This window comes from Rhopalosiphum padi, chromosome 1, assembly GCF_020882245.1.
Source record: "Rhopalosiphum padi isolate XX-2018 chromosome 1, ASM2088224v1, whole genome shotgun sequence".
Lineage (NCBI taxonomy): Eukaryota > Metazoa > Arthropoda > Insecta > Hemiptera > Aphididae > Rhopalosiphum > Rhopalosiphum padi.
Genome location: NC_083597.1, coordinates 24061089 through 24087566, shown reverse-complemented (window position 1 = coordinate 24087566; position 26478 = coordinate 24061089). Strand labels below are relative to the sequence as shown.

General features: G+C 27.7%; 2 protein-coding genes across 2 annotated transcripts; one reads left to right on the top strand and one right to left on the bottom strand.

Moving 5' to 3' along the window:
* The first annotated feature begins 948 nt into the window (after positions 1-948).
* Positions 949-16364, top strand: LOC132919487 (myotubularin-related protein 13). Its single transcript, XM_060981145.1, has 33 exons — positions 949-1287; positions 1525-1610; positions 1739-1894; positions 2332-2466; positions 2535-2754; positions 2839-3080; positions 3161-3472; positions 3539-3742; positions 4038-4219; positions 4277-4385; positions 4450-4656; positions 5090-5203; positions 5276-5425; positions 5487-5589; positions 5656-5845; positions 5905-6157; positions 6240-6569; positions 6633-6808; positions 6880-7067; positions 7306-7528; positions 7641-7837; positions 7928-8117; positions 8294-8519; positions 8600-8745; positions 10217-10755; positions 10829-10968; positions 11054-11235; positions 11348-11498; positions 11558-11779; positions 12813-12969; positions 13057-13254; positions 15249-15331; positions 15400-16364. Exons 1-33 carry the CDS (start codon positions 1233-1235, stop codon positions 15490-15492), a joined length of 6159 nt encoding a protein of 2052 aa, XP_060837128.1. The 5' UTR covers positions 949-1232; the 3' UTR covers positions 15493-16364.
* A 514-nt stretch (positions 16365-16878) lies between these two features.
* On the bottom strand, positions 16879-24892 carry LOC132919495 (leucine--tRNA ligase, cytoplasmic). Its single transcript, XM_060981157.1, has 19 exons — positions 24683-24892; positions 24394-24612; positions 24105-24317; positions 23873-24037; positions 23548-23804; positions 23251-23476; positions 22953-23171; positions 22706-22846; positions 22520-22644; positions 22270-22457; positions 22061-22199; positions 21560-21833; positions 21361-21499; positions 20982-21090; positions 20648-20897; positions 20307-20561; positions 18338-18553; positions 18038-18272; positions 16879-17337 (listed from the first exon to the last, which is right to left on the bottom strand). Exons 1-19 carry the CDS (start codon positions 24683-24685, stop codon positions 17129-17131), a joined length of 3582 nt encoding a protein of 1193 aa, XP_060837140.1. The 5' UTR covers positions 24686-24892; the 3' UTR covers positions 16879-17128.
* Between the last annotated feature and the right edge of the window lie 1586 nt (positions 24893-26478).

Here is a 26478-nt window from a genome sequence, read left to right as displayed (position 1 = left end):
ATGGCGTTTTGAAATTATTAATTCCGTCCATGGATCATAATTTATAGGCCATAATTTCAAATTCCTAATCTATGACATTCGACATCGGAACATTTAACTAAAAAAACAGGACCATCCTATTAGTTTCAATATTTATTAGTTGTTGTAAAAAGTTGGTAAATTTAATAACATGCTCAATAATTAATTATGCTCTAACAACCAATAATTTAATTGTTAATACATTTTATAATTTATGTATTATATCTACGAATTTATAAAAAAATAATTTTTAACACAACTCGATTTATTAACTATATTAGATATATTATTGTATCTTTAACGATTTGTATATGCATACGTTTTACGAATTACAATAATAGTTATTTTTGATCAAAAATTATTATTTGGATACTGTAGATCAGAGATGGCGAACCTTTTTGTACCAGTGTTAAATAAAAATTTTGGTTTGATTCTGTTTTTCCTGCGTGTAAACTAGTTTGATAACCTTTTTTTAAACTTAAAAATTCTCACATCTGTGGTTTGAATGACAAACTTTTACACAGTTGCGTGTGTCACTAAAAGAGTGTACGCGTGTCATAGGTTCGCCATCTCTGCTGTAGATATTTCTGGAGTCGTAGCTCGCAATACTTAAAACGACGGACTAAGATATATCTTAGTCCATGCTTATAATACTACATAAAAGTATTTTTTGTTGACATATGCCTTATAGTTAAGTACTTGTATCACAAGGACACGGTTATAAATCTTTGAAATTTTCAAAATTTAAAGGGACAACGGATCTTACGGATCATAAGTCAACTGATGATGATGAATGATAACGATGAACAGCCGGCGATAAGTCATAGGCGCAGTAGTTCTGTCCACGACTATTACCCCACCGATCACCACGGTTGACGGCAAGTCGCCATCTTTATCTTATCTGGGAGTTCCCACTATGCGTATCATTCCGACAGAATCCGAAAAAGTAAAAAAATTAAAACGAAATTACGTTCGTAATAAAAAAAACAATAATTATTTATTGTTAATATAAATTTTTTTCTTTTATCTACTTCGACCAATAGGCTGCATAACTGCATATTTTGTAGTTTTGTACATTGTTTTAGTTTATTACTATGTGACCGATGATTTCGCCTTGTATTGATCGATATTATATTATTATTGTTGTCGTTCCTTTTTTAGTGTGTAAATATCTGTGATCAAGACTCATCACGACAACGGATTACTAACTAGTCATGTCTCGGCTAGCGGATTATTTCGTGGTCGTAGGCTATGACCACGAAAAAGAACGTAAGAAATCCTTTGTGCAATTTATTTAATTATCTAATACGACACTATATTCTCTTTGCTTAACGATCTTTGATCATTAATTTTACTTAGTATATTGTTTGATTAAGACATAATTTAGAGTAAATGTCGTTCAGGGAAAATGGTGTATTTTGTGCTACCCTATGCAGTGTACAGTTTACTACGATATATATTATTTAAGCTGATTTTAATTTCTTTTCAACCATTTTTCCTTAATAGGTAGTGGGACCAGTAAAGGTATGATTATTCAACGATTTCCTGAAAAAGATTGGAAAGACACTCCTTTCATTGATGGAATTGAATGGGTAATTACTAAATACTATTCAGATTTATTATTATTATCATTATTATAATACTTATAAATTAAAGTATTTATTTAATTGAATTCCAAATATTTAAAAATGTACTAATTTTGATGCTATTATTTTTATAGTTTTGTCAACCACAAGGATGGTCCCTATCATCAGAGAGACAAGAACCTAGATTTTTTGTGTTTGTTCTTACTGATGTAGAAGCTGAAAGACATTATTGTGCTTGTTTGTGTTTTAATGAAACAGTATCAATTACACCTAGTAAACCTGTTGATGAGGCAAGTAAAAATTAATTATATTTTTATCTATTATAGTTAAGTTATTAAGTTAATCATATTAATTGTTTTACCTAAAAACGGTTTTATTTTTAACAAATTTAAATTATTTTCTGAATATTATAAATCATTTATAAGATGTAATTACAAAGGAGAATTATAATAAATTAGTTGAGTTATCTAAAAAAAAAAAAAAAATAGAAAATGGTTAAGTAAATAATAGTTGAACAAATCATATTTTGGTTTTAATTGATTGCATAGTTATTAGTTTATACAGTCAATATGTTTTTCACATTGTAAATATAATGTAAGCTAAGTGATTACATTTAATGTTATTATGAAAACCAAATTAATTTAATAAATATGTAAACAAATTAAAAATAACTATAATTAATTAAGAGAATAATATCTTATAGTACTCAAATTATTTTTATATTTAGGAAGAGGATGGTGTTGTGGAAAACATAGCACTTTCAAGAAATAATCATACAAATCAAAGACAGCATCACAGCATTATGTATGCACCAAAATGTCTAGTTTTGGTTTCAAGATTAGATTATATAGAAACATTCCGAGTACTACAATTTTAAATACCTATTTAATTAATTTTATTAATAATAATAAATTTATGAAATATTTTCAGAATTGTTTAGGTATTATTTACACCGTTTATGTAGAAAATGTAGAAACTCCTATAGAAACATTGGTAGGAAATATGTTGGGTTGTGTTCAAGTTCCTCAACCAGGTGGGCCTCAAGTGCGTTTTAGCATAGGTGCTGGTGACAGACAAGCGTTACAACCTCCATTATCTCAAACATTACCAGTAACTAAGAATGCAGTATATTTATTATTCCAAGAACTTGGTAATTTAATGTTTTGCTTTGAGCTACTTTTAATCTACATAATATTATAATTTATTTTTTACTACATATTATTTTTTTGTTTAGGAATTCACAATGTTGTTGTATTATTCTGTGCTATTATGACTGAACAAAAAGTTCTGATGACTTCTAGAAGTTACAGTAGACTTACTGAAGGTTGTTCTGCTTTAATATCTCTTATGTATCCATTTAAATATAGCCACGTTTATATACCATTGTTACCTGCGGGTTTAGTTGAAGTATTATCCACTCCAACACCATTTTTAATGGGCGTACATGCTTCTCTTAAAACTGATGTTTCTGAACAAGTAAATATACCAAATTAAATTAATTATAATTATAATTTTAAATTTGTTAATTATAAGTTTGAATGATGGATGATGTATAGATGGATGTAATAGTAGCTGATTTGGATGGTGGTAGTATTCTTGTGCCTGATGGTATAAGTTTACCTTTATTGCCCGAACCACTATTAACACAAACTCAAGACTGTTTAAGTCTAGTGTTACAACCAGAATTGTGTTGTGCAGACCACGCGTTCCCTCCAACTTCTAATACTGTTCAACCTCCACCCCCTACACTAATTGACAAAGAAGTGAGAGCAGTTTTTATGAGAACATTTGCTCAATTACTTCAAGGTTATCGTTGTTGTTTAACTATAATAAGGATACACCCAAAACCAGTCATCACATTTCATAAAGTAAAGTTTTACAATATAAGTTATATTAATGAGTAGGTATAAAATAAAAAAATAATAAATTTCTAGGCTGCATTTTTGGGTGAAAGATGTCTAATAGATGATGAATTCACAACAAGGGTGTTAGACTGTATGTTTTTCAATGGTTTTGTGACGGAAAGAGGTCCAGCTTGGCGATCTTGTGATCAATGGGATGAGTTATATTGCAATATGAATGAATTACTTAGAACTGAAGCATTAGACGATGGTCGTTTAGTTCTTACTCATATTCAGGTATATTATATATTTTGTTATTTTATCGTAAGTTCTTAACAATTATAACATTAAACTTATATTATTAATTGATAATACAAGCAAGTATACATAATATTTAGATTTAGAAATAATGATAAATACACGAATATTGAGCCAATAATTGATGTTTTGTTATTAAGGCTTTTAAATTTATCAATTTTCTTTGACACAAGTTGATAATAATATATCTCTGTATATTTAATAAGTTAATTCTAGTAATATGTGTTGTACATTATAATATTCATTTAATTTAATTATTATTTAAATATTTTAGGAGTTAGCTCAAGCATTGTACTTAAATGAAAATCCTAATCCACAACCATATGTTCAAAAAATCTTGAAACCTCCTGAAGGTGCATTTACTAGAATCCACCAACCTCCATTTCCAAAACTTGATGCCAATTGTGTTCAGACAATTATTGATGATGGTTTAATTAAACATAATTTAAACTCAAAGTTAGTTTCAAGCAAATTTAAAATTTAAATTATTATTAAAAACAAACATTATTTCAGACTTTCATCGATAAAACCAACACCACCTCGCATAGTACCTATGGGACCTCCAATAACAAATTCTAATGATCTGAGAACAACTGTCAGTAATTCTGCTCGTCGATTAGAAGTATGTATTATAATTATTAAAAACATTTATGTAAATTAATGTACACATTTAATTCCAATTTTAGGTATTACGTAACTGTGTAAATTGTATATTTGAAAATAAGATTTCTGATGCTCGTAAAACATTCCCAGCTGTGCTAAGAGCATTAAAATGTAGAGCTGCTAGATTAGCTTTATGCACAGAACTTGCACAACATGTTCAAGGAAATAAAGCTATGCTAGAACATCAACAATTTGATTTAGTTGTACGGTTAATGAATTGTGCTTTACAGGTATGGTATTAAAATTAAAATTGCATGTAAATCATATGATGTAAATAGTAGATACTAAATAGAAATCCATCACTTTCCTATAATATTTTTATTGTACATTTTTGTTTTAAATATTGATTTTAGCAGCTGTAAAAATTAAATCAAAATTACAAGATAAAAAGATTTTTAAACAAAATTATTTTATTTTGTTAGTAAAATATATTTATTTAAAGTTAAAGTTTTGTGTAAAAGTACTTCCTGTAAGTTTAAATTAAAAATAAATGAGTATGTAAATTTATATTTTATACCTATTCAATTTTTTAAATGAATTACAAATATTAAATTAATAAGAAAGAAATTGTGATATAAGTGGTAATAATGAATGCATTAATTAAAATTTATATAAATATATTATCTGTTATTATTTAAAAATGAATTAATAATTTAATATTAGGATGGCTCAGCTATGGATGAATTTGGTATAGCAGCAGCTCTCTTGCCTTTAGCAACTGCATTTTGCCGTAAACTGTGTACTGGTGTGATACAATTTGCATACACGTGTATTCAAGTAATTCTATTATTTAATACGTTTATTTTATTGGTTGTGTCTTAATTTTTTATACTGTATTGTGTAATATAGGATCACCCAGTTTGGAAAAATCAACTATTTTGGGAATCTGCATATTATTTAGATGTACAAAGGGACATAAAATCTCTTTACTCTGACAATAATCTCTCAAGTCATAAAAGATCTTCATCAATGAATTTATCTAGTCCCCGTGAAAATCATGTAATTTAATAAATGCTCTGAATATTATTTTTTTAAATTGATTACTTATTATTTATTTTAGAATAAAGATAATATTTTAAATGACAGATTTAGTCGTTCACAAGAACTATCTGCTTTAGAAATAGCAGCTGAACAAATGAGGTTACGTCCATCTAACAATTCTGGTAGTGATAAATATATATATATTATAATGTATGTTTATAATTTGATTGGTTTACATTTTTATTTAGATAAACTTAAGGAATACATATCAAGTGAAGAATCAACACTATACAGTCAAGCTATCCATTATGCTAATCGTATGGTATATTTACTAGTTCCATTAGATGTAGGAGGAAATAATGTTAAGAGTTCATCAAATCATCAGTCATCTAATAAAAATATCGATGATGAAAGAACATCTAACAGTATAACAAATAGGTATTTTTTTTAAAATTATATTTTTGTTTTCAGACAACTATATTTAATATTTTTTTTAGTGCTGTTGATAGGTCAGGTAGTGTATGTGAATCTGATGTTGAAAGTGGTTTTGCTGAACCAGAACCTAATGAAATTGGTAACAAAGTTATTAAGATGGTTAGCCGTTTTGTTGACAAAGTATGTACTGAAGGAGAAGTTAGTGAAGAACACATTCGTGCTCTACATCAAATGATACCAGGTGTAGTGCATATACATATTGAAACATTAGATGGTGTCAATAGGGAGTCCAAACGATTGCCACCTATACAAAAAGTACTAATAAATAATTTAAATAAACAGTATTAGTGTTAATTAAATAGTATACCATTATTAATGAATTGTTTTAAATATTTAGCCTAAAATATTGACACCTAATATGTTGCCTGGAGAAGAACCGCTGATGGATGGTTTAAGAGTATATTTATTACCAGATGGAAGAGAAGAAGGTTTAGGAGGATTAGTTGGTGGACCACCATTATTACCGGCAGAAGGAGCTATTTTTATTACAAATTATCGTATTGTATTTAAAGGAACTCCTTTGGATCCTTTTGCTTGTGAACAAATTGTAGTAAGGTCATTTCCTGTTACATCATTAACTAAAGAAAAACGTATAACAGTTCAATATTTAGCACACTTAGACCAATGGTTACAAGAAGGTCATCAGTTCAGGTCATGCACATTCCAGGTTCGAAATAATTTTAAAAATATTTTATTTTAATCATACAAAGTTAATTTTAATACATTTTAGTTAATCAAAGTAGCATTTGACGAAGAAGTAAATGCAGAAGATATTGAATGTTTCCGAAAATTTATTCACAAAGTACGACATCCTCCAAACGTATTTAATCACTTTGCATTTACAGGCCAAATTCCAATTTATGAAATGCCCATGACAAGTGATAAAGAAAAAAATGCTACTCTAAAGTGAGTTTTAATTTAAGTCTTTCTTAATATAAATTGTGAGGAATGTTTAATTTTTTTTTGTTTCTTATTAGGGGGTTTGCAAAAAAAACTTTAATGAAGACTGCTCGTAAAGCAGGTTTCAAGCAAAAGAGTTCATCCAAACGCCATAAATATGTTTTGCCTAACATATCAAATAGTTCAATAAACAAAACTAACAAATACATGACCACTCCTGGTCGGATGACCCTTCCTCCTTTTAACAATCTTGATGACTTATCTGGTATGTTAGATCCTTCACCCTAATTAGTTTTTACATTTTTTTATTCAAATGTCTAATTAATTAGAACTTCTGTCAAAGTATTATATTTATCTAGATACATTTTAAATACACAATATATTTTTATCATAATTTAATACAAGTTATTGAATATAGATTTTATAAAAAATTTTGTTTTTATACGTAAACTGAAAAATATGTCTTAAGCCAATTACTTATAATTTTTCTTTTTATGTTGTAGTAAATGATTTAGATATTAATGCGTTGAATACTTCTAACATTGTTTCTAATGTTTCTGATCCAAAAACATTGGAACGAGTAACAGAAAGGAGTTATGTACGTGATTGGATTAGACTAGGCCTTGCACCAAAAAATACTAGTTCGAATAACATAGGTCAGAAAAATAATAATAAAGAGCCATTTAAAATCACTACACTAAATTCAGCATATTTAATGTGTCGCAGGTAAAAAAATATTTATTTATTTAAATTGTTATAAATATGGTTTGATTTATATTGAGCAATAGGTTACCAGTAATTATACATACATTAAACATTTTGTTTATTAAAATTTTAGTTATCCTGCACTCTGGGTGGTTCCATCAATTATTTCAGATGATAGCGTTCGAAGGTTTTATCGAAATTATCGCCATAGTAGAGTTCCGATAATCACATGGCGCCACCAGCAAACATCTGCATTATTATTACGAGGTTCGGGATATCATGGAAAAAATCTTATTGGAATGTTGAAATCAACACATCCATCCTCAACAGGTATTTATTTTTCATATATTTTTAATGTAATTATCTACTTTAAAATAATATTTGATTTCAATATTTTAATTGTATGTTCTTTGTTTCTAGGTACATTGAATTCAGAGAGTAATTCATCTGTAGAACAAGAAAGATACTTATCAGCTATTGTTGCTTCGACTCCTTTGTCAACTTTACGTCATAGTGGTGCTGCATGGGGATTATCTGATAGTAGCCTTAGTATAAATTCACTTTTGTTGGCGGCAGATGAAGATATTCTTCCACCAGATATTTCACGCAGGTATTATAAATATTTAAATTTATTAAGAATTTTTTTATATATATTCTGCCAAAAATAAATTAGCAAAACATTACGGTTCATTATTAATACATATAATAGTTCTATAATTTTATGAAATAAAAATTCATTGATAAAATTCATTTTTACTTATTAATTAAAATTAATACCTTTTATAGGGGCCCAATGAGGTCTAGTGGTGGTAATAAACAATTCGGACGCTGGGGCTCATTAAAAGAACGACGCAATATTAGTACTTCATCAAATAATAGTTATTCCTCACCAATGTTTCAAAATCAACCATATGGACGTATGTCAATGGCTGATCCAGATTCAAATTCAGATAGTCCACATGAATTTCATAGAGCTGCTTTGTACATACTTGGTGATAAAACCCAAATGAAGGTAATAAAATGAATCAATAAATTTGAATGTGTGTATATCATTTACTATCAGTCTTTTTAAAATAATAATTATTTCTACAGGGTATGAAAGGTGATTCTATCATGAAAATTGATTTTATCCCAATTGAGTATGCTGACATTCGTCATAGTAAGACATCATTTAAAAAACTGATGCGAGCATGTGTTCCAAGTTCTACTAGTAATGAACCAGAACATTCTTTTTACAAGTGAGTTAATTTATATATTTTTTTCAATTCTATGAATGGGTGCTGTGGTTTACACCAGTGGTTGCCAAACTAAGGCCTACGAAAAAAATATAATATTTTATATTTACGTAAAAAAAGGCCCGTTGTAAAAAAAGTTTTTTTTATGGCCAGAGGTAAAAAAAGTTTGGCCACCACTGGTTTACACAGTGGATGTGTTTCAGTTAGTGCTTATGATCTGGTTTCCTGTTGGTGGTATAAAAAATGAATAATTTATCACTATATATTCAAACTTTTTTTTTGTCTACCTATCTTTGAAATCTTCTCTGGATTTGGTTAAGCATTGCATACACAAACATACACTTCCTTTTATAAATATTAAATAACCACACTTATACAGAATTTGTTTTTCAGTTGACAAAAACATTATAAATAATTATATTTCTTCAGGTATTATTTTATTTTATTAAACAACTTTGTCTTTATCATGGTTATCTATGATATAGATAACTGTGGTTTTTATACATTACAAAATACTAAAATAGTGACTTTATTTCTCTTTATTGTAGTACATACTCATACACTGTATTATAGAAATTATCATGTCCAGTAAAAATATGCAAACTTAAGCATTTGAAAATTTATTTTATTTGCATTAAGGCAATGTATAGTTGTTTATGGCTTTGCTCTGGTTGATGGTTGTACATTGGTTCTTATAGCAAAAATAAAATTTTTAACGTTGCAGTAAAAACTAAACAATTAACTTTACAGATATCTTTCTATTTTTGTTTATTATTTTCAGTTTTGGGGGGTAAGAATTGAATAGATGGTATTTAGTATATGACCTTTTTGTGAATTTTTAAATAATGCTGAAAACTACATTAAAATAGGTTTAGTAGTTTTTGAGCTTGTCAATGACAATCAAAATAAGTGTTGTCTCATTATATATTAGTATAGACATCGATTAAATAATTAATGCCAAAGTATTATTTAATCAATAGTGGTATAGATATAGATAAATATTGCATATTATTATAAACGTTCTGATATTTGAAGATTAAGTTTCTGATTATTATATTAAACATAATAACATTCCATAGCATAACTTTTCAATAAGATAAGAACAAAGAATAGAGTATTATTCAAATAAAATGTTATCTAAATAATCATTATGAAAATTTCTGTATTAATATTTGCATAATGTTTACTCGTAAGATTAAAAACAAACAAATATAGAAAATTAATTTTAAATTTATAAAAATATAAAAACAAATTTAATCATACTTTTTCTGGGATCTTAATTAGCTCTACTATTATTTGTCTTGAATCATTTTTTTATATTGATTTTTATGCTATAAGTATTTTATCAACTTAGACCAAAAGAAGAATTGATTTAGAATGACTAATACTTTCAAACAATTTTCTCTTATGATTTAATGTTGACCATATTACGATTTATTTTAAAAAATTAATGTAAATTTTTTCATTGATTTAGAATGATTGAAAGTTCAGACTGGTTACAACAGTTACGAAACATTATGCAATTATCTGGGGCTATAGTAGATTTGATTGACGTACAAGGTTCTTCAGTCATGTTGTGTTTGGAAGAAGGATGGGACATAACATGTCAACTGTCATCAATTGCACAATTATGCATGGACCCATATTATCGCACAATCGAAGGTTTCCGGGTGTTAATTGAAAAGGAATGGCTTGCATTTGGTCACCGGTTCAGTCATCGTAGTAATCTGGCCACTGCATCCCAAGCTTCTGGGTTTGCACCAACCTTCTTACAATTTCTTGATATTGTCCATCAAATCCATGGCCAGTTCCCATTGTCGTTTGAATTCAATGATTACTATTTGAGATTTTTGGCATATCATTCGGTGTCCTGTCGATTCCGAACGTTTTTATTGGACTGCGAACTGGAAAGAGTAGAATGTGGAGTGGCTGCTGTTGAAGATAAACGAGGATCACTTACATCGCACCACAAGAGTGTAGACACTGGTTCAGATGACGACATTGTTTATCCAGGTATTATTATTGTTTCTTTTAAATTCAAATTATTGTAAATATTTTAATTTTCCATGTAAATAATGAATTGTAGGAGGTCGTTTGGCTGGTAACAATATTTCATCTCACTATGTACCAAATTTGGGACAATCTGTGTTTGATTACATTGAAAAACATAATGCACGAACATCAATATTTTACAATTTTATGTATATGCCAAATGTTGAACAACCGGTATATATTTGGCTACAGCATAATTATTAACTTATTTAATTAAATAATTAATCTCATTGTTTAAGTTTATGATTTTCTTGTTTAGGTTCTCAGACCACAGTCATCACTGCCAAATTTGAATGTTTGGCAATATTATTTGAATGAAGAATTAGCGCACGGACCAAGTTACGATTTGGAGATCATTCAGATGGATATGCAACAAGAAGAAGAAGCTGAAGCAGCAGATGGTATTTCTAATAAGAACCAACGCAAAGTCATTACAACTGGGTAATAGTTTTCACATTTTTTTTTTTCATTTAATCAATATTATATTTAAAATATTTTTAATTTATTACAATATTTGTTTTTGTTATCTAAATATTTTTCTGTTATTTATTAGGTATAATATAGTAGAGCGATACATACCAGACGCATTTAAAAATCTATTGGATGACATACATAAATTGGAAACTGAACTAGGCCTTTTGCCACAAAAATGGAAGGTACTATGGGACAAGTTAGAAATTCCTGTTACTGCAGAATCATTGAAGGTAAGAATTATTGTTAGAAAAGCTTTTTATTCAATTTAAAAATATTATTTTTTCTTTAGAGACACGCTTCGTTTAGTACACAACTGGTCAGATATCACGGGCGGTTGTTGCACAAACGATCCACAATAGAAATTCTTATGCGTGGCAAAGCAAGTAACACAACATCTACAAACACAGATACAAATCCACCTCATTCACATCCACATCGCTTTGAAAAATATAACTTTACCACTCCTACATACTGTGATTTTTGTTCTAGTCTTCTTTGGGGACCCGTAAAGGTAAATAAAATCATTATTCACTATTTTGGTTATGTAAATAAATGTTTGACTTATTGTAAAAGGAACATATTTTTTTCTTATGTTAAAGATCATGATGTGTTGATTGATGTTTGTTTTTACTATTGGTATGCATATAACAAAGTAAACTCAATATTTGTAGGTTGGTTAGGATATTAGATTTATTGGTTTATGAAAATTTGTATTGTTCTCTTTCCTTACCATATTAATAGATATTGATTTTGTATCAAAACTAAAGTATTTATATTTTATATATTTATCAATTTAACTTTGAGTTATTATGTAACATAAAATATTTATATTGAGAAATCTTCAGTATAAAATTTTTTGTTAACCAAAGTATATTAACGTACAAGATTTGATATTAAATCTTTGGATTTTTTCTCCTCTCTGTGTATTTTTGATCTTATATTGAAGAATTATTCAAATATTGCATCAAAAAACAAATTAATAATTAGTGTATAAAACCAATGTATATTAACACTTTTATGTAGTTATACTCTTTTATTAAACTTTAACAAACTCATATATATTTGATATTAGGTCTGGATTTGTAGAACATATTCCATTTTCAGATTCTTGTAAGACATAGATTTCCTAACACAGTTTGAATTACATAATAAATAATAATGAATTATATTTTTAAACTTTTACATATTTTCACTTGAATTTTTCTGCAATTTATTCTTTTATTACTGCATTTTATATTATTATATTTTTAAATTTCAGTCAATTAGAATTTTTTTTACACATATTTTGTGAACTATTTTTAATTTTATATTGGCTTTATAATTGTTTTTTTATTTTAATTTTGTAACCTGCCTAAATAAATCAAGTTATTTATTTTATTTTTTATAAACTAAATTTGAACATAATAATGATATATTATTTTAAATTAGACTTGATATTTGAAAAATAAAATTTTTTAAGTTTATAAAATTATTAACTTTAATTGAATTAAAATAATAATTAATATGCCCAAATCAAATTATTATATCTATATGTGTATTTTCAGACTGGTATGAGATGTTGCGATTGTGGTTATAGTTGCCACGAAAAGTGTTCAGAAAATGTACCCAAAAGCTGTACTAAATACAAGGCTGTTGCAGACAGAACACTGACTAATCAAAATGCCAATAGAGCATGTGGTGAAACGACTTCAGTGAATTCTAGTGAGTTATAATTTGTTATAATTATAATTTAACCTTACGTTTTTATTATAAAAATTATTAAAACATTCAACTTATGGAATATTGTAGATATGAATGGAATCCACCAACAATACTATGAGCAGTTCTCATCTAATGTTGCCGAGAACAGGACTCATGAAGGCTATTTATATAAACGTGGAGCTCTCTTAAAAGCGTGGAAACAACGTTGGTTTGTTTTAGACTCAATAAAACATCAATTGAGGTACTATGACTCTATGGACGATTCTCATTGCAAAGGATATATAGGTAAATATAATATTAAAGTTTGAATTATGGAAATTATGTTCTTAACAATATATTAAATAACATAGTGTGGTTATTATTGACAGTCAAAGATCATCAACACATTATATTTTACTAGAAATGAATAAATACTAATTTTAACACTTTGACTGCTGACGTCGACAAATCGTATTTGTGCTTGCGCCTCCACACAGATAAAAGGTTGAAATTGTTTAATTCACAGTGGTTTGAGATTCCGGGTATTTTTATATTTTTATTATACTTACTCTCATTACAAAAAATGATCTGCACAGGGAAATCGCTCAGGTCAACTCATGCCGCAGTCAAAGTGTTAATAATTAGGTAGTGAATTTATATGCTTTAACTATAAAACTTGGAAATATTCTCCTAAGAAATGTGCCAATGTACCAAAAATTCTTAAATATGCTTCATTTGATCTAAATTACTATAAAAAAATATTTCTATATTATTGAGAAAAACTTTTTTTTACAAATTGACAATGTAAATTATTATTTATTAGTAATTTATACCTGTCATTGCCACTCAATATAGTAAATTGGTGTTACAAAATTTAAAGTAGTTAATAATTTACCTCTAATAACAATTTTATATCAAGAAGATAAAACAAATATTAGTGAAAATAAATTTATCAATATATATAATAAAAATATATTTAGGCTAAATATAAAATAATACATATTATATATATATATATATATATATATATATATGTCACATCCATATTGCATTATTGTACGTTTCACAAAATGGACAATGTTTGCATCCATTTCACGATATGGAACTGCGAGCTCCATTTTACATAATTACACAATATGGATTATATTTTGTGAAATGGTTACCTAAACCTTCATCAATGGAACTTGTTCCGTCATTTGGATGTCCATATAACAAAATTAAAAAAAAAAATTGTTATATATAATTCCTAAAAAAACATTTATAATTAATTTTATTATTATTTTTAAGAAAATATTTTACAAATAGGTAGTTAAACAAGCTTGTGAATTATGGCAACGATAATTACCTTTAAAACAAGCATATTTTTTTGTTTGATTTTCGCCTTTACAATAACAGCTAAAAAAAAACCTCAACCTCTAGTTTAAGAAGAGACAATTTCTCTTAATGACATTTCTTTTATCTTATTCGCTTGCTTGAAGTCAATGAAATTTGATGTGGCTGGTTGTTTATTTCCAGAACCATACCATATAGCAAAAATTATTATTACAGATTTAATTTTATTGGTTGTTAAATACAAACTATTATGTTTAACGACAATTTATTTAAAATTAAATATATTAGAAGTAATGTAAGTTTGAAAAATATACTTGTGCTGTATGCTTGACTTGACAACAATTCTTATCTGTTCTATGTTCTATCATAAACGACAGCCACAATATTATAATTAGGTATTATCTTTTTTATAAGCATTATTGTCGGTCGATAATCGTCGACAATTCGACCCACTAATGCATACCAGTATTAATTTTTCTAAAAAGTGTGAAGTGCATATTATTTTTTCATTTTATATTATGTTATATTTTTGTTATTAATAATGTAAAATAATGTTGTTTGACGAAAAAAATGTTTTATAAAAAATTAATTATAAATGTTTTTTTAGGAATTATGTATAACAATTTTTTTTTTAATTTTTGCTTTATGGACATTCAAATGACGAAACAAGTTCCGTCGATGACGGTTTAGGTATTCATTTCACGAAATATAATTCATATTGTGTAATTACGTGAAGTGGAGAAATCGTGGTTCCATTTCGTGAAATGGATGCAAACTTTGATTTTGTGAAAACGTACAATAATGCGTTATGGATGCGACATATTAAAAATATTTTCTCAAAATCTGTTTATAAATAAAATTTTAATATATAATAATGATTAATCCAGTTGATTGTCAATTATTTTATTTTTGAATTTATTCAATTTTGACGAAAGAAAACAATTTATTTTTTAATTTGTTAAATTTAGATCTTGCTGAAGTAATGTCTGTGTCTCAAGCTAACCCAACACCAGGTGCACCTAAGAAGACTGATGATAAATCTTTCTTTGATGTAAGTAATTTTATTTTCTTATTAAATGTATTTATATTGTATACATTTTAACACAATTTTACATATAGTTGCGTACAAACAGAAGAACTTACAACTTCTCTGCTAGTGATATGACAACAGCCCAAGAATGGATAGAAAAAGTCCAAGCTTGTTTGCAATAATCAACCAACTGTCTTAAAAAAATAACGTTTTAAAATACAAACATTTCTTATCCATTGTTAAAGTTAATTTATTTATTTTTCATTATAGTTAATATTTTCCTTTTTCTTTTTATATATTTATATTATAATGAAATATCTTTAAGTATCCCAAATCACTAATGTGAAAATAATATGTATTTGTGGTCTTATCGTTGAATTGAAACGAAATGTGATAGTTTTATATGTTGTAACTATTTATTTTTCACAACTTCTTTTTATTGTTTTTATTACTATTATTATTATTATCTATACTACCATATGCTTATGTGTTGTAATATTATGATTTATTATTATAATTATTTACTAAATAATAGACTCGAGGGTCTTTCCAAAATGGAGATAATTTTAACTTGATGAAATGAAATAATGAAATAATACATTTTTCTTGATTATTGAAATCTGATTTATAACTAAAAAAGTTTAAATTTTATGTTCAAGATACAAAGTAAATCTAGAAAAATAATTTTATATTTGTTATTATATATATATATCATGACTATAAAAGGTCAGGGCTTCGTCGATATAAGTTGTTATGATTATTTTTGTTCATTAGTTATCAGTTGACAATTTTTTTTTTTAAATTTTGTATTTAATGTTACACAAAGTATATTATTAATTAAAATATTTGTCGTGAACAGTTTTTACTTTTTTATATGTTTGTTATGACATTTTTTTGGAAAGCTCTTGAAGGAATACAAACTTATTACATTTTAATTATTACTCCAAAGTTACCAACATTTGACGTATATAAATCTTTTTTTTTATTTTAAATATATTATCTTAGTCAAAATGCTGTACATTATTTTGTTATAAATATACAATTTTATTTTCAATTTTCATTTGTTTGATCGATCATATTTAAAATATTATTCTATTGGTCGATTTAACAAGAAAATCAAAAGTATTGAATTTTGTTCACGGTTGTTGCTCTTCCCAAAATAGTAGTAAAAAAAAAATGTTAATGTTAGTTGATTAAATAATGATGAAAAATTTTCAAATTCTTTCTTTCCATGTATGAAAAATTTGCTGGAACAATGGCAAATTATAGACAGAAACCTTTATGTCTGATTATTTTATACTTCATTTTTTTTAAATTTGTGCCTAAATCTTGCGAGAAAATCTGAGACAACTATAGTCTATAGTTACTATAATTTACGAGTTTTGTTTGTAAGTGTAAATGAAAATAATATTGCACAGATTTTGGGGATTTTTGGGTTGAGTGATATAAATATTTTTTAGCACAATTTATTGTACTTATACAAAGTATCATCAATTACAACTTACAAGGACATTTACTTATCTATTCTAATTTAAACTAAAAGGATAAAGTATTAAATAATGTCAATGTTTATATAATGAAAAACATTTTTATTGAATGTAGTTTTATGAAATATATTGATTATGTTTGTTAGATTATCAAAGTAATGTACTCATTATGGATTCTTCACCCCATAAAGTAAGAAAGAAAGAAGTTAGGAATCATTACTGTTGATATCGATGGTAATCTTCATGACAAGTAGAGGTTTATATAGTCAGTAGCCAGAACATCAAATTTTGAATTAAATTGATATAAAACAGAACATACAGGACAACTTAACTACTGAACAAGATAGATTAAGCTATTTCCAAGCGGATGTTTTTTCGACTGGCTGTCAGTATATCCAATGATTTTCTTTTCCGTATCAATGAAAAATCTTGTTTCTGAAGTCATCACAACGCTGTTCTCTGTCGGTTGTAAATAATTGGGTATCAACCTTGGTCCCAAAACTGGATCTTTATATCGCCATAGACTTATTTTGTTGGATGCTGGTTAATCAAAAAGTGTTGTGGGTATGGATTAATTATATTATTATTTAACGGATTAGTTTGGATATCATAATATAATAATATGCAATTAGTTGATGTTCATTAAGAGTCAAACTAATTTCAGTGTTTAAACTTAGAAATCAGATGGACTTTAAAATATACTTAATGTTACATTATCAGAAAGTGTTTCTCGATTGAAGTTAAACCACTTTATATTAAAATAACCTAGACGCCACTGCTTCCCCTCCCCATAACCCACAGGATAGGTAAGTATTGACGATTTTATCATATTCAGCGTCAAAAACAATACAATATAAAAATAAATCATACAGTATTTTTGAAGAAAATTTTTTGGTCAACAATTTTTACAAAATCCATTTTTTTTTCAAATCCCGCAAAAAAAAATGTAACTTTTTTTTTAAACACTGCAATGGGCATGGTACAATTGCATTTATGCCGATAATAGTAGCACTAAAAATCCTCAGAAATATTTGTCTGAAAGAACTTCAATGATAAAATTGAGGAAAAGTGTTTACTTGGTATTTACAATTTCAAATGTTATTGTGTATTATTGTAGATTATATTATACAATAACACGTCATGCGTGCCTTAAACATTAATGGGTGGTTGCCCTAATGAGTTTCCCCTGTATAATGAACATCAACATAAAAATATAAACGTAGTAATATTGTGCACTTACTCAGTTTTAGATCTATTTTTTTCAGCCTCTTTATCAACTTTTCAACGCTGTCGCCATCGTAAACGGAAAGTTCCCGTTGGAAAAACGCTTTTTGCGGCTGTGGATTGACGACGAGAAGACTCAGCGATGCGTCCGGCGGCAAGAACGTAATGTACGGTTCTCCCGGACAACATTCGTTACGTATATTTTCAGGTGCTTCGCTACTGTCTGAGTATTTAATGTCAAAATTTTCCAACTGAAAACGATAAAAATCATCGTATTTTGTTGCACAACGCGTAAAAAATAAAATGAAATACTAACATCCAAAGTGTTTTCTAGATAGGTTCTGTTCACTTCGAGGACGCGCTTTTCGTCAAAATCTAATTTGACGTTGAAAGCGGAATCGCCCACCTTGATCAATTTCTCTTTCACCATTTGTGCGAACGGCATTGCTCGTTTCATGTATTTTTTAAGTGAATCTTTTTTTCCCAAAGCAGACGAAATGACCTTATTGTCTGGTAAAATATTGCCGTTTTCCTGCGTACACAAAAACGTAGTGTCTCAAATAAAACTTGTCTTATTAAATACAATAATAATATATAAAGGCTCGTTGCCCTCTCAATATTAGGCGTACTTACCTACCTATATATGCATTTTACCAAATATCATAATACTAAAGTACTAAAGTTATTTAGTCTATATAATCTATTTATAATTTATAAACACAGACAGTACCTATTATGTAGCTATTAAACTGTATATTTTTAAACGACAATTACGATTACAAATTTTTGTGTTTTTACTTTTTATTATGTCTCTTCCCTCAATTATTTATATCTAAATATGCTTCCTGGCTCCTGTGTCTAACGTTAATTTTTGGATCGCGTACTGTTACCAATATAGTATGTTTATTAGTTTATTACACTATTACTTAAAATGAATTCAGGTATGGGTAAACTAAATGGGAACCATCTTTTCGGAGATAATTTAGAGCTAAGAACAACTTAACTTATCAATACAAAATTGGTTCGGTGAATCACAAATTTTCTGTGTACAGTAAAACCTCTATTAATGGATACCTCTCAATAGTGGACCCTCCCCAATAGTGGACATTTTTAAATTCCCCGGCAAAATGTATGTAAATAATAGGAGTTATAACCTCTTAATAGTGGACACTAAAAACTGGTACCAAAATTAAAAATTACCTCTCATAAATGGACACAATATATGTCAAAATTAATGTTTAAGTAATAAAAATTTAAAATACTATATTTATCTATTATATATTTCATACGTTCATATTTTATCTTATCTTAATGATTTTCTTATTCGACAAATGACAAATGGTAGCCAATTTGCAAATTCACTCTGAAGAGCAGAAAAAATTTACCCCAAAAAAGATTACAGAGTTTTCTAATTGTACATAAACATTAAACATTTTTATACACTTTTTAATACATACTTATATAATAAATAATAAATAAATATTTCAATTTATATGTAATATGTATGCGCCTATATGTAAAATCAATTTTCTACAGCATCTCTCTATAGTGGACATTTAATAATTTCTTACAAATGTCTTCTATGTAGAGGTTTTCTCAATAGTGGAAATTTTATAATTCCCCATGGCTGTCCACTATATAGAGGTTTCACTGTAATGTGTTGTATGTTTGTAAGTTGGGAATAACACACGAGTATGTGGAGTATGTGAGGTCTTCTTAAGAGGATAACAAATAATTTTTTTATTGTACCATAAATATCAGTCTTTTGTTTATTACACCGATTAAATTTTAAATGTAATAACATTCCTAAAAACAGATCTGAATTTTTGATGAATTGTACTCAGGAAAAACTTTCTCAATTTTTAAATTTTAACTTTGAAACCCTCCTAAATTTGATTTTAACATTTTAAAAATTTGGAATATTATCACATGCAATTAAATAAATAATTTAAAATGTGCATTTAAAGATAAATGAATATAAAATTTATAATCTGTTTTCAGAATGTCTATCTGATTACTAGATAAATCAATATGACATACAAAAATTTCATAATTTAAAAAAGTGTCATTTGCCAATAGTTTTATGTGCGTACGGAAGCTATATGTCATAATAGTACTGTTCACAAAAACACAAGAATTGCATAGTTATATGTAATCACTAAAAAATAATTTCCAATATAATGAACTTCTTGACAACTGACCACTTGCTATTATCTTAAAAAGAAAACTAACACCCTGATGAAGAGGCCTACCCCAATCTCTCCAAATAAATAATTGTTACGTACCGAATAAAGCTGTTTCATTGTTTCCAATATGGTCGTTTGCCATGGGGGGAATGTTTTTGCAACCCATGCAATGGCTTTTGTAGGTTTTTCCACCACTTTGGCTTTGGCAAGATTCTTTTTTGCTCCAATGTTCAAAATATTTTTTTGTTGCAGTCTAAACGAATGGGCTGCTTCCATCAAGTATTCACCGCTTTGAAGTAGCTTATAATCAACTTTATCGGCTTGTGGCCAACTTGCTTTGACAACACTATCATTCTATTAAATTAAATTATAATAATTATAATGTAAAATAAAATCTTTGTCTACAGAAAAACAAAAAAATTAGTTTTTTAAATAATTACATTTCCTAATAGCTGGTAAACATGTTCGGAGACATGTGGACAAATTGGAGCCAACAAAATAGTTTGAACCTTGATGAAATGGAATATCAGTTCTTTATGCATACATTCACCTCCAAGTTCTGGATTACCACAAAGTTCACGATATCTATCACGAGCGGCTTGTAATTCAAAGAAACCAGTTCTCAAAGCTTCTTTGAATAAAAGTTTTTCATAATATTCACCAGTTTGTTGAATTTTAAGATTTATTTCGCTGAAAAATATCATTTTTGATGAGCAACTTATTTTTAAGTATTTTAATAAAATTGAATAAATAAAAATTAAGACTTTTAGTTACCTCATAAATACAGTATCTGTAAACGAATCAGTCGGCCCATTTCTAAGTGTAGCCTCTGAAGCTAGTACTTCTTTAACCCATTCAATAAACGTATATAATCTTAAAATACCTATAAAAATGATTATTCTTTAAAATAGTATAATAGTCTCTAAAATAGGGGTCTTCAACCTTTTTATGCTGCGGACCACATAATGTTTTCTAAAAGTTATGCTATTATAGTTAATATTAAAAACATTGTATTTTATACAAAAATTTAGTTTTTACTATCATAACATTTATGATTAAATTTATTTATACTTAAAAGTATGATCGCGGGCCGAAGGTTGAAGACCCCTGCTCTAAAATAATAATTTAATAACTTATTCAAAAAATGAAATACCTGCATCAGCCATATTTTCAACAAAATTTGCGTCTTCAATTGCATCTCCAGCATCGGCTAAACAAAATCTCATACCATCAGCACTAAACTTATTCACCGCTTCTTCCAATGTCATGAAATTTCCATCCGATTTAGACATCTGGAATAAATAGAATATAAATAATGATCAACATATAAAAATATAAAAAAATCAATTTACCTTGGCTGAATTTAATAATAAATGTCCATTTGCTCTTATACTCTTCGGCCAAAGATCTGGCCGTTTTGCCCAAATTGCACAATGGTTATATATAAAGAATGTTAAATGATTCTGAATTAAATCTTTACCAGAACATCGTAAGTCTACAGGATACCAGTATTCAAATTCATTTTTCATAATATCCAAATATTTTTTATTAATTTTACATTGTTTAGGATAATTTTTATTATCCAAAAATATATAATCCCAAACTTCTGGAGTCATCTCCTCTGGCCTAAAGTACAAATATCATAGACTGATTATTTCAAAAAACAAATATAAATTTATAAATTATACTTAAATAAATTAAATATTATTAATTATTATATCATTTAATTATAACTTTTATAAGTATAAATTAATTATACTTATAAATTTATTTAACAAATAATACATTTTTCTTTAATCATTGACTATTAATAAATAATATTAATCTGATATTGATTATTTATATTTACTCACTTGATATTGTAACTGTTTCCATTTTCTCCTTTGAACGTTCCTTCTTGTAGAAAATGAGCAACAGTATAATATGCCATATAAATAGTAGAATCAGATAAAGACTCAATCAACCAATATTCATCCCATGGCAATTTTGTTCCTTTTATATTCAAATATATTGTATTATTGATAAACGGAGTTTAGTAAAAGATAAAATATGATTTCATTACCTAGTCCGTAAGTTCTAGAACAAGCATATTCGTGTAACCAATTTAAACACGATGTAAAGTTTTTCCTAACTTCTTCGTGGTAAGTATTCAAATTCTTTAATGCCAACTCTGCAGCTGCTTTCCATTCTGATTCGCCATAATCCAAATACCATTGATCACACAATGCAATAACACATTCATCGCCTGACCTGTAAATCAGTTATTAAAAAAATATATTTCTGAAATTATAAAATCAAAATGTTTAACGTACCTAGACATAATTGTTTTTTCAGGTTCATAATAAATAACAGCTTCTTTGGAGTCAGTAAGTTTTTTTTGTAAAGCTTTTTTAACATCTTGTACCTTTTGCCCTTTGAATTCACCAACAATTAGTACCTGAATTTGAAATTAATATAAATAACAAGCATTTTAACAATTAAACTCAATTAAAACTTACCCCTTCATAGAATGCTTTTAAGTAAACTTTCTCTTTAGCTATTTGTAATTTATCTTTATCATTTTGACTTTGTATTTTTAATTCATCGTACACTGTTACAGCACATAAGTTTCCAAAGTCTGGGATTTCAATAATAGGTATCTAAAAGAAATTAATCAAGAAAATTATATTATTATACATATTTTATAGGTGTCATGTATTAAAAATATTTATTGATCCTATTTAAAATCTAACAACTATTACTCACAGGTTCAAATGGAAGAACCATTTCATCAGTAATATAATATTTTTCACGGAATGCTGGTTTCTTTTTTAAATCAGTTAAAGCTGCATAATCATCTGGTGAATCAGAAGGAACACTTGTAACAACTCCAGTACCTTTATCAGGCTTGATAGATAACATTGGTAAGGTATATATAATGTCATTAAAACTAAGTGGTGCGTTCAACTTAGCACCTAAAATATCCTAAAAAATGGGCAAGTGACTATTTATTTTTAATTATTTAAGTGATTTTAAAATGCAAATGGGTTAAGTTTAAAATTACTTGTCCTTTTAGTTTTGTGATAATTTCATATTCTCCATTTTTTGCTGTAAACCCTTGATATGACATGTTCTTAGCAGCTCTTTCACTACAAACGAAAATACTTTCATCTTTTAATTTAAAAGCAACATATTCCAAGTCCGGGTGTACCCAACAATTGGTTTGACCATACATTGTTTCTGGTCGTAAAGTAGCAGCAACTAAAAATACTGGTTTATTTTTTAAAGACCTGAACAGTTAATTTGTAAATTAAAAATATATAGTTAATAAATCATAGTATTATTAATAATATGTTAATACTTTTTGGTGAATTTAAGTTTTTCAGGATAGGGTTGAACTAATTTCATTTTAACTAAAGTATATTCTTGAGGACCAACACCTTCACCTTTGGCTCTGTCATGGTCCATGCATGGTTGATTATCTTTTGGTGAAAAAACAGTATACCGTTTTCCAAATTTTATTTTATTATTATCTCGAAGGCGTAAAAATTGCCAACGAACAAAACTATCAAAAAAAGGATTCTCATTTGTTGTAATGAATGTTCTACGCCAATCAACCTAAATATCAAAATCAACATTTAGTGAGATCATAGAAATTATACAAACACTTGATTGAACATGCTTACATGAATACCAATACTTTTAAGATCGTTGACAGCTAATGGAGGAAAATAATTCAACCACGTCAAAGGATCTTCAAAACTTCGTATTTGTTCATCATCTTCAAAACCCAAACTTTTCATGATTTGCCATTGATACTTTGCTTTACTGCCTTTTGCAATTGCTTTACTCTATACAACAATTTCCATCAGTAAGATATACAAGTTTTATTGGTATTTAATTGTTTGTAATATTAACCTTTTTGCCTTTACTCTTGTCCTTTATAATATCTGTATTTATTTCAACTTCTAATTCCTCATCATCATCATCTGGAAAGCATGGAGGACAGCCAAATGTCTGGATCTCCCATTTTAATTTATCTGCACATGCTTTGATAGGCATACCCGTACAATGGAAACCAAATGGAAACAAGACTTGTTTGCCTTTCAAACGTTGATATCTGACCGCAAACTAAAAGCAAGACATTGACACTAATTTTATGTTTTTGTTTGCGTTTAGAGGACATAAAATCCAATAATCTAAATACCTCGCATTTCGAAAGGGAAAATGTGTGTCCTAAATGTAGTCTACCATTCATGTATGGAAAAGGAAACGTAGCCAAATATTTTTCATCACCGTTCCTCTTAATATTCTTGGATGGCGGTGCATTGATTTCATGTATCTTTTGTTCATCCCATTGACGTTGGATATCTTTTTCAATCTGTCGCAGGTACTCTACCTTAACAGTGCCTTTACGAGTTTCAGTCTATAAAATTTACAAAACGTTTAGTAACAAAAACGAAGAAACATCCAATAATTACATTATCGTAGCATACCATGACTGATTTCAAAAATGTTGTGTAAGTTCTATATCATAGGACAAAAACACTTGCTGGCTGCTAAAGTTTTTAATAATTTTTAAATAGATAATGAGTATTAACTCGGATTTATACTGTTAAAGTCTGTACGAGTCACGACTCACGAGTGCACGACGTCGAAAACTTTACTTGGGACGTCCCGCAATCATGCACGTTGTACAAACGCTCTGAATCTCTGATAGTCTGATATGAACGTGATAACTGATAACGAACACATAGCCGATTAGTGATATGTTGATAACAAGAGTTAACTATAGAAGTATAGAATACATTTTATTATGATTTATTGATTTCAACACGGGCAGACGTTGAAAAATCTAAGATCGTGGCACGGATAATATATTGTGGATATTATTTACCGCGAATAGACCATAGACGTCTTGCCGTCTGCAGATCTTGAGTGATGAATTTCTTTCACGATTCTGAATTAATTTTGTCTAGTGTCTACTAGTTACGGTCGTGGTTTCATTTAAATTTTAAAAACCAAAACCATTGTCCACTAAGTATAAAATGTATTGAGGACACAGAATGTAAAACTCATAGTTATAATAAATATTAATACTTCAACCTGTATGGCCTTGGGAAGTTTTGTTAGTTTAAAGTTTTCTATGGGAAGTTCTTTGCCTCATTGATAGTTCTCTGAAAATGATTATGGTATGGATAATAGACAATATTTAGAACTCTGAGGACTGAGATATTTAGTTTGAATTTACCGATATTATTTGGTAACAACTAACATTAAGGATATTTTTTTGTTACCTATGTTTAAACTAATTATTGTTTTATACATACATAATATTTTTTTGTTGGTATGGTTTATCTTAAATTAATATTGAAAAATAAATATTTTGCTTAATCGGTAATATGTTCGGCCAGTTTGTTCTAAAAAATTTTCATAACCATGATAGGTATCAAGACAATATTTTATAAATCAACTTTTTATGATTATCTTTGATTCGAAACATATAAATTTACAAATAATCGATAAAATATAAATAAAAAAGGGTGGACAAGTGAGTATTGCTCTGCTGTATAGTACCTATATAGAGATGGAGAGTATGTCACTATTTGAGTGTTCAATTTGAATGAAATGAGCTAATGACTGCAGGTATCATTGTATACGAAAAACGATTCTGAACGGAGTTGATTTGTCAGTCTAGGATAATTAGTAGGATATATTATTATATTATTACTTATATTTAAATTATAATATAATTCGTTATTTAACGCGATTTCGTAAAAAATTAAATTTCATACGTTCATAAAAATTTTTCCATATTGACGATAGAATTTTTTTTACAGTTATTTGAAGGAAAACTTATGGATAACCTTGTATTGGGGTTTTTTAACCACAACAATTTTACGAGTTTTCAACTTCATCATTTCTTGCAAATTTTAAAATTTTGATAGATTTCGTTAACATATTTAATGTTATGCTTATAAACAAAAATTGTGACTAACGATTTTTGATTTTTTTTTTACTACGATAAGTAGAACTTATAATGAACCTTGTATTAAATTTTAAAGATTTTTTGGAAAGCCAAATTTTTTTATCGGCATTTCAAAAAAAACAATTTAGAAAAGTCGTAAATTTCAATTGTCTGCAAATAGCTTAAAAAAATTCAAAATTTTTGAAAATTTGAATTCGTAAACAGATAACGCGAATATAAACATCTGTTGAAAATTTCAAGTATTTACAATGATTCGTTTTTGAGTTACAGCAAAATAAAAAAATTGATTTTGTCAAAAACTGA

Coding starts and splice junctions, on each gene's coding strand:
- LOC132919487 (XM_060981145.1), top strand. CDS start 1,233: ATGTCTCGGCTAGCGGATTATTTCGTGGTCGTAGGCTATGACCACGAA. Junction 11,499..11,557: donor TTACTGCAGAATCATTGAAG/GTAAGAATTATT, acceptor TTTTTTCTTTAG/AGACACGCTTCGTTTAGTAC. Junction 11,780..12,812: donor TTCTTTGGGGACCCGTAAAG/GTAAATAAAATC, acceptor GTGTATTTTCAG/ACTGGTATGAGATGTTGCGA.
- LOC132919495 (XM_060981157.1), bottom strand. Junction 23,172..23,250: donor TCACAAAACTAAAAGGACAA/GTAATTTTAAAC, acceptor CCCATTTTTTAG/GATATTTTAGGTGCTAAGTT. Junction 21,500..21,559: donor TATTATTAAATTCAGCCAAG/GTAAATTGATTT, acceptor TATTTATTCCAG/ATGTCTAAATCGGATGGAAA.